Raw genomic sequence first — 9,162 nt, 5'->3', positions numbered from 1 at the left:
TGCGTGACAAACCAAGCGAACATGAGAACAAACTCCTGTTGACAAGAATCACAGAGAACTGGGTATTATATCTTTCTGTTAATAAACGAGGCCTCAAAGTAACGTGTATATAATGTATAAAAACAAAAAAGGAAAATATGCTCACCATACATTTTATCAACAGTTTTCATTGAATAGTTCTAGCAGGTAAGTGCTGATGTGAAACAAACCACACTACATATCTCCATCTGAATGAAAGATGCCAATTAACAAAGTATCAGCTGTTCCTACAGAACACTCGAGATCTTGACAATGTTTGTCAGGCAAAATTTAAAATTCCAAACATAAGCAAGAAACCACTGAGTTCATTTTTTTTTTTTTTTTTTTCTTTTTTTTTTTAGCAAACGGTTGTGGGAACTCAAAACTCCATTCTAGATGTGAAAGGGGAAAAAAAATAAAGCTCTACACTACTAAAATGTATTTGATATAGATTCATATGGGTATATACATCATACAGATTTGCTGCATGTTCATCAAGTGACAACATCCCACGTGATATTGATCATGGGTGCAAAGTTTAGAAAAGTAATGCGCACAGCAAAGAAGGGTGGAGCCAAGTTCTTGGCAGATTGTAGCACTAAGTGGATATCTACCAAACCAGTTAATTGTGGCAGGGGAGATAATCCTGTTCCTGACAAAACAGTAATTAAATGTCAGTGTCATGTAGTAGAAACAAAAAGAAAAACCAGTTGCACTCGAGCAGTCCATCTTAAGAATCTTTGCACTGGGCAGAATTTACTGACTTGTCCAGTGTGATCCTATCTCCGAACCCATCAGCTCAGATTTGTGTCCGTTTTGGTCAATGAGCTATTTCGTCAAACACCAATTTTCCTAACCCCGCACAAACTGCCTAGATGTGTCTTTGCTGGTGTCTGCTTCACCACAGCCACATCACTGTGCACATATATACAACACTCCTGGAATGTTCACTTCGCTGTAAGATTCCAGGAGTCCTCTGTAAAGCCCAAATCACTTTACAAGTCCTGCCCCCGCATATAGAGTGGTTAAGAAAATCCCTGATGCATTCATGGAGTTTAGTTGTTGAGCAACTGACTGCAACCATGATCAGCAGACACAGAAACTAGGTGCATACATGTGGCCATGTTGCATGAGTGACATTCACCATTTCCAGGACAGCACAGAGATATCAATATCCTACTGTATGACTGTTTGCTCACTGAAAATATATAAATATCTTCATAACTGTAACAGCCTTTGCCCACATAAACACCTTCTTATATGCTATTATAAGCTGATTCATCCAAATTTGGACCAAGAATGTGGCAAAAGAATATTTCTGTCACTATTTAAAAAAAAATGTTAATCATTCTGCCACAATTTGTTTTGTTCTAACTATAAACATCACAGAATTCTTATAACAAATTAGTTAATTATAGACGTAAGAAATGTTCCCAAGTAATGCAGGATACCATGTAATTAACCAGTAAAACTTGCAATTAATGGGATTGGCTACATACAGAATCTAATATTAATATGTATCATGAGTTGCACAATGGCTTCCACTGATGTAGAAATAATCAGCTTGTCTGCCTTGATTGGAAGACATACTTCCTTGACCATGCCACACTAGGGGATGTGCCAACACCGGCCTGAAAGGTATGGCCGAGAAAAGGTTATCCATCAAAGGGAAAAAATACCTCCTCTTTAAATGACAACATTATCTGACAAATATTTACAAACAGGGCAGCTGGTAACATGTGAGTGGTACACTACATAAGTGACCAACCAAGTGCTATGTACTGTTACATCAATTGACCTGAACAATGTGCCCATAACAACACATCAAGCCCACTCAAAGCACTGACACTGGATTTCCACATTCAGAAAAATAGTCCCCCATATAAAAACCACCCTTACAATAGTACTACATGTACAGTGTTGACCTCTGAGCTGGATTTGGTCTTGCCTACAACATTATGTACACAAATCTACAACAGAGTTTCTCAGTGATTCAGAACCATTTCTCTTTCTATGTTTCACTTGAGAAGCTTGTGATTATTTGTTAATGTTCTTCCATCCATTTACATACACACTGTTTGTATATGTATAATATATGAGCACTGTACGACTGTTGTGAACAGCCACACAAAGTGCCAGTTTGAAAGCGCTGAGAAAGCTGCGACACAGATCCGTCATCAACTAGTACAGTTCATCTCCATGGCCTTGCTGAAACAGAGCAGGTAATACATTAAAAATACATCCAATAGAAAATCAACATATTGACTGGCAAGAGCCTTGTGGATTGTAAACTATGCACAGAGAAAATACCAGTATCAGACAGCTGTAAGTATACTACATATCAAAGTAACAAACTTTAAGATACTTAAGTGAAAGTGTAAACAATGTTTGATCATAAACACAACCCACAAATCTGGACAGTCTACATAATAATTTGCTTAAGACCCCATGGCTTGATCCCCTTGGATTATGCAATGTTATGACATCAAAGTGGCCCTGCTTCGATCCTGTATTCCTAACTAATATTATTTCAAATTGCAAGGCAATCATCTTTACCTTCAAAAGGTCTTTCATGTTATCTTACAAACTGGTCTTGGAATTACTTTCAACTTATATTAGAGATCAAATGTTGACAACTTACATTATCTTGTTTTTTATTAGCTGGTAAGAGTTTGTCCACTAGACTTTCTATAATGCTTCTCCTGGAAAAAAGAAAGCGTTAATAAGTGAATAAATTAGATCAAAAAAACAATTTTTGTTATATGTAGTTGACAGTTAACCAAGCTCACACATGAGTTAACCAGGTCCACCACATTAACTACTGTGGAGTTTTGGGAATAGACTTAACGATACCCAGCTGTCAGAACACGGGCCATCTTGTTGTTATGGAGTTACCTCCCCTCCCTTTGCGAGAAACGACGACTCTGGTGAGTGATAAATATGAAAAACAAACTCCAACTTTTATTAAAAGGTACTTTGACTTTTTTTTCACACATTCCCTCGAAGCAACAGTTCACCTTCATTAAATCTTCCACTCTCCAGACTATGATACAAGATGTTGTTCATCACCACTAAATCTGCCATGTCGTAAGCCTGTCGGCACATGCTATTGTTGTGCTAAACAATCTACGTTTCCCTGAGAGGGTAACAATAATTTAGAAGTATACACTAAAGTCACTTACTTAGCACTCAATCCTCCACCAGGTGGCAACCCCTCAATGTCTTCCTCAGTTAACATATGAACTATATAGGGCAAATCAAAGTCTACCTGATCTGCATTCTCAAATATTTCTGAAACAGGGAGTTATGTACAACCATGAAAAAATGATATCTTTGCTCAAAATGTCACAGAATTATACAGATATTTATAAATAAATGCACGTCACAATCATGAATGTTTAGCCGCTGCAGACTTTTTAGTGTTGGTGTTAAGTTCAATAAGTTCAATGCTTTCTGCAACAGAAATGCACATGTCCATACAAAATATATTTCCTGCACACATCAGTTCTGTAAATTTGTTTTTTATTCAATCAGTCCCATAATACACATAAAAGTTAGCATCTGCCTAAGTATTAAGAACACTGGAATATTAAATAAAACGGCAATGAGACACTAATTGAATAGAACATAGCTTAAAATATAGTGTATAATCCACTAAGAAAATCATTCCATGGAGGGGTTGGGGGACTAATAACCATGTAGGTTCTTTGGCCCACCTTTAATTTTGGCTTCTATTCTTTCATCTAGTTCAGCCTCCTTTTTAACAGCTTCCTCACTAACTTCTGGACAGCCCGGAAATGACACAATCACGATACTCATATTATCCCTGCTGCCCTGAAATATAAACCAAAACACACAAAAACACACATTTAATTCACAGCTGTGTTATAATTTGCATGAGATAAATCAATTACTTACCATAATTACTGTTAGCATGGACAGTGTAAGACATATACTTCTGCCCAACAACATATGTAAACGTAATATGATACAAATACAAGGCACATATCACTCTACTGTAAGATCATCTTATCACTATAAACTGTTTGTTGAAATGGTATGTAATACAAAACCTTACAGCACTCTGCAATGTAGTTGTATAGTGCTGTAAATTAACCTTAATACTTGTGAAAGGGTAAACAGGAACAACAGACAATTCACACACTGCATCCCGACACTCACCTTATATAAACAAGTGTCCACTACCATGTTACACACTTGTTCCAGGCTACTTGTGAGCTTCAACCTGCTACGCACAAAGTCACACAGTTCTTCATTTGTCATGACATCCCAAATGCCATCACAAGCCAAAATCAAAAATTCATCATCCTGTGAACGATCCATGACAAAGATTTCAGGTTCTGGTGACACTAATTGTTCACAAGGTCCTTTGCCTTGTACATTCTTGTATTCGTAGTCCCCTAACGCACGTGACACTGCCAATGATCCATTTACTCGCTGGATCATCACGCTGCCTCCAGCATTCTGAATGCGCTCTTTTTCTGTTGGGTTGATTGGTTTGTGGTCCGTTGTGGAAAACGTACAGCATCCAGCTCTTGACAGGACTGACCTTGAATCCCCACAGTTAGCAAAAAACAGATGAACTGGTGAGACAATAGCACAGACTGCAGTAGACCCACTCTTGTCTTCACCACTAGCCACCTCAGGCATATCTCGCATTTTGTCATCCAGGCGCAAGAACCCAGTTTTGATCCCTTTCTGAACATCCTCTAGTGAAGGCTGTATCTCTGTAGCAGCTTTGACATCCAATTTACCACGAAAGTCTTCATTGGCAATGATATGCTCAAGTAACTGTTCTGCACATGTTGCAGACACCTTAGCCCCAGCATGGCCATCAAAAACAGCAAAAAATGACCATTCCTTCAGGCCATAAGGCAGGCCTATTACAGCGCTATGAGCATCTTCCATCTCCACCCTCCAGCCTTGCATGCTACTCAGCCCGTAGCCAAGTCCATTTCCCATTCCACCTTCATTGTGCTTCTCTGTTTTCGGCTTATCTAAAAATGCTCCCATCTTCGTTTTCTCAAGCAACCTAGAAATAAAAGTGTAATAAAGATTTCACATGGATACTTCCACATTTACAGTAGCTTTCCATATCTGTTGCTATAAAGGGTATCCACAAAGTGTTAATTTCACTCTTTGTGCATTGTTAGTTATCTATACTGTACACCGTTAGATCATGGGGACACAAATGTGTGGTTACAACCTGCTTGTATCATATAAATCTGTCTTTAAATTAGATATGGTATCAAGGCCACCAAGGAGCTGACCTATAGGAGACACATGAATGTAAAATCAGCTCAACACAGACAGTACATACACCTTTACCTTAAAGGATACATGAAAAGGAACTCTAAAACGAAGATTGTGATTTTAAGAGAAATAAAGGTGCACATATGGCAGACAATGATGGAACATCCTCCTAAAAACTATAGTGCCTCGCATGTAAACAAAACCTCAAGTTCAATACATGCAGTTCTTTTTAAGATAGCACCCTTAACATTTGCCTTAACACCGACATACGCAACCTAAGTGCTTTGCACAGGCAGGTTAAAACAAGTTGAGAATATGAAGTAGGACAGATGTTGTTGCTGCATAGTTTCAGCTTGTAGTTGATCTTTTCTGGTATTTTTGTCACACAGATAGGAGTTGACTACATAAATGTAACAGCTTTTAGGTAAAATATTATTTTAGCATCCCCTGTTTATTCTAGTATAATATTTGAAGTCTAATAATGGACAATTTATTGCCAAGTTTCTGTTAATAGTATCAAAGGACACATGGTGGTAGGAGGCTGGAAAAACTGTCCCTCAACAGCAATCAGCGACAATTTAACATCGTGTGATTTGGCTACATGCAGTCCTTAAAGAGCTACCACACTGTGAAGACCTGTATGTCTTAGTGCAGGATTAAATGATAAGGATTGACGTAGCCTGAATTGCTTTCCCAAACTGAGCAATTGCAGTGAATTAAAACCGCTGTTGTCAGTTTCGGGGGGATAGTACAGAAACAAAAGTTTTCTGACGTTTCCAATTTTTCCTGGTGTGACGTCATGCAAGAACACTTAGCGTCACTCATTGCTGACATATAGTAACAAATGACATGTTACTTTGAAACACGCAAAATGTCATTCCATCACAACTGACTTACTCAACTTTACTCTACCTGACTCATCTTCAGGAATATTACAATTTATTAGAATTAGAAACATCAGGAAAATTTTATGGAAACTGCCGAAAATATTGTTTAAGATAAGACTCTCTTCACTAGCATTATTCATTGTTACCCTTTTCTTAGCTCTTTTCCCTACAGTATCCTTCAAATCATTTTAATATATCTGCATAGATTCTCTTAGGACTGAATTACCACTTTCAGTGATTTTTTTCACCCCTCTTTTTCATAAGCTTTTAAGAATTTAAGTATGTAACTGCTTCATAATGATATCAGAGATGAATAACTGAGAAATAATAAACTCTCTAGCAACTTTTGTTTATAATCATATTGTAGGTCAACCTTACACTACACCTTGCTTTTCAAAGTAAAATATGACACTCCCCAACACCCAACCCAATCCAACCCACAAGATGAAGCATGATTTAGATTTCTGAAATTCACTGTATTACATAAATGTGGCTAAATGCTTTGAATGGACTCATTTTTGAAGTGCTGTCATTCACAATGACACCGAGTCAATCAGTAAGTCTCAAAGAATCATGTCAGTTCCAACGTAAGTCATCATAACTCACAGCAGGGATACAAAAGTGTAAACAAAACAAGGTGCATATTAAAACATGATGGGCTGGACATGGATGTGGAAGGCATACAATTTATATATATGCATAAATTCGATACTACACAGAATACAAGCTTAACACCCTCATGCACTGCTTATAATTCACCACCATGTATCTGAAGTCTGACTAAACCTTGTTAGTTCACACTGTTATGACAACGAAGGAAGAGAATTCACAAGTCGATAGCCCTAATTTAGTCATTTGCTAAGCATTATGGCTCACAACTTCACATCTGATTTACCTGTGCTTCAAGCTTCCAAATATATGACAAACTGGAATTATTTATGACAAAACACCGGTAGACTCTACTACATTTCAGTTCTGAACTTTGGACGAGCCAAAACACACGAGTTCAAGTTAGAACACGGCCGCCATGCGTCCTTTAGTGTTGTAGTTCCGCATTTGAAGGCCGACAATTTCTCCTGTTTCACGACGAAGCGATTCGCTAAGGCAGATAATACGTTGAAATATATGACTACAATGTCGTGTTGACTAAATCGTCTCACCAGACGTCATTCACACGGGATTATCGCAATTTCTAGAATTTGAACATCCTCGACAACAACTGAAACATGGCGTCCACCTGCATTGGGCATGCCCGGAAAATGAAAAGACCCGGATGATGTGTATAAAAATAGCACCCTGTCTGTGTGACGTCATTATATTTTTTTATGAATACGTACAACCCCTAAGCACTCCCCTAAGCACCCCTAAGGGTACGAACTCCATCTATGAATTTTCAATGAATCAGATTTGGGTTTTGTTCTTCCTTATTTCACACTGTACAGCCTGTGAAGATATAGATGTACAATATGCCAGCCAACAACACAGAGAAAAGGAAAATAAATGAGCAAATGTATGCATGACAGCCTATATATCCACGTGAGCATAGCGAAAGGCGCTGACGGTTAGAATACGAAATAAACCAAATGAATTTGTATTTACCGGGTTAAATTAAATTGAACCAGACGTACGTAATACCGTTGAATGTGATCGGACCAGTGTATACATAGCATCTAACTGACGTACTGTTCAATACGTTAAACTCGAAGCAAACACCAGAGCCTAATTATCTAATTATTAATTTATTTGCTTGTTATTTAACGCCTGCACCGATCGCTCTTCCCCCCCCCCTCCAAAATCTCTGCTATAGCCTATTTATTTGACAACGTATACTAGTGAGTTTTCCCACATGTGGAATGCTGACTTGCATCCTCTATTTGCGTGATCCCATTGTCAATGGCTAAAACGTAGCCCGCACACGAACAACTTGAAAGCGAGCAAATCAAGAAAATCCCTGTCCAACTTGGCCTGGGATTGAATCCGAGCCACCTTCCAGGCCTTGGAGTCAAGCGCACCTTACCCCCCCCCCCCCCCCACCAACCTTGACAATATTGACAAAGTTAAGAAAAATAGGCCTACCTATGTGTGCACACATGGCGTGATAACAACTGTAATGTAAAATGTATACATACATTTGCCTTCTATTTCAGGACAGTATATAGGCTATATTCTGCATGAGTAGGCCCACATGTTTGATTGATTTATGTATTTGATTGACATTTTACGCCGTACTGAAGAATATTTCACTTATACGACGGCGGCCACGCACATGTTTGAGCGTGGTCGGAACTCCGAACAGGAGACATTTTTACGTGAAAGAATAACGATGGCTTAACGCGGCCATATACCGGTATGTAGTGGACGTTAGGCCTGTTCAAGTTGTGTACATCATATTAAACCTGGTGCATTTCCAAGCTATAGCTATGTATGCATATCTGACAAAGACGATTAAATTCAAATTTAAAACTAGAACTGTATGCAATTATACGGTTTCCAAGCGATCTGTACACACAGCCTTTAGAGTCCACTTTCTAAAGCTTTCCACTTTCTCCACCACAGCCCCTTCACATTTATCGGTTCTTTTCTCTTTTGAAAAGACCCCATGTTTGTCTAATACGAGCAAAAAAATAGACGTAATGCATATTAGACAATAAACTCTCAGAACAAGTGAATTGCATTTACCTTGTCGAAACCAGATCTCGTATTTTCAACGAAAATAAAACTATTTCAGCAAAACCCGGCGTGATGATCTCCCACAAATGAAGCATAGCGTCCATACTTGCATCCGAAATGAATTGGTTAGAATGGTAAGGAGTAGACTGAACTTGAACCCCAGGCTGATATAGGACTGATAGTCTGGTGCCTAATAATTTCATGGTAATTGAAGAAAAAAAAGAGAACGAAGATTGGCAGGAATGAACTGGATTTGAAACGGTAACTGCTAGGGGCGATGTCCATTAGGGCTGTGGTTAAAGACAGTGAAAAG

General features: G+C 38.4%; 1 protein-coding gene across 2 annotated transcripts; it reads right to left on the bottom strand.

Annotated features, from left to right (window-relative positions):
- Window positions 1-359: 359 nt before the first annotated feature.
- LOC135466343 (protein phosphatase 1B-like) lies at window positions 360-7,421 on the bottom strand. Of its 2 annotated transcripts, none has more exons than XM_064743777.1 (6): window positions 7,075-7,421; window positions 4,201-5,071; window positions 3,735-3,852; window positions 3,201-3,309; window positions 2,660-2,720; window positions 360-2,226 (listed from the first exon to the last, which is right to left on the bottom strand). In XM_064743777.1, the coding sequence occupies exons 2-6, from the start codon at window positions 5,050-5,052 to the stop codon at window positions 2,200-2,202; spliced, it is 1,167 nt and encodes a 388-aa protein (XP_064599847.1). In that variant the 5' UTR covers window positions 5,053-5,071; window positions 7,075-7,421; the 3' UTR covers window positions 360-2,199. The 2 variants fall into 2 exon arrangements, with proteins under 2 accessions (XP_064599847.1, XP_064599848.1); XM_064743778.1 differs by having other exon boundaries at window positions 360-2,222.
- Window positions 7,422-9,162: the final 1,741 nt, after the last annotated feature.

The sequence above is a fragment of the Liolophura sinensis genome, chromosome 6, assembly GCF_032854445.1.
Source record: "Liolophura sinensis isolate JHLJ2023 chromosome 6, CUHK_Ljap_v2, whole genome shotgun sequence".
NCBI lineage: Eukaryota > Metazoa > Mollusca > Polyplacophora > Chitonida > Chitonidae > Liolophura > Liolophura sinensis.
This window is presented reverse-complemented; position numbering and strand designations above follow the sequence as displayed.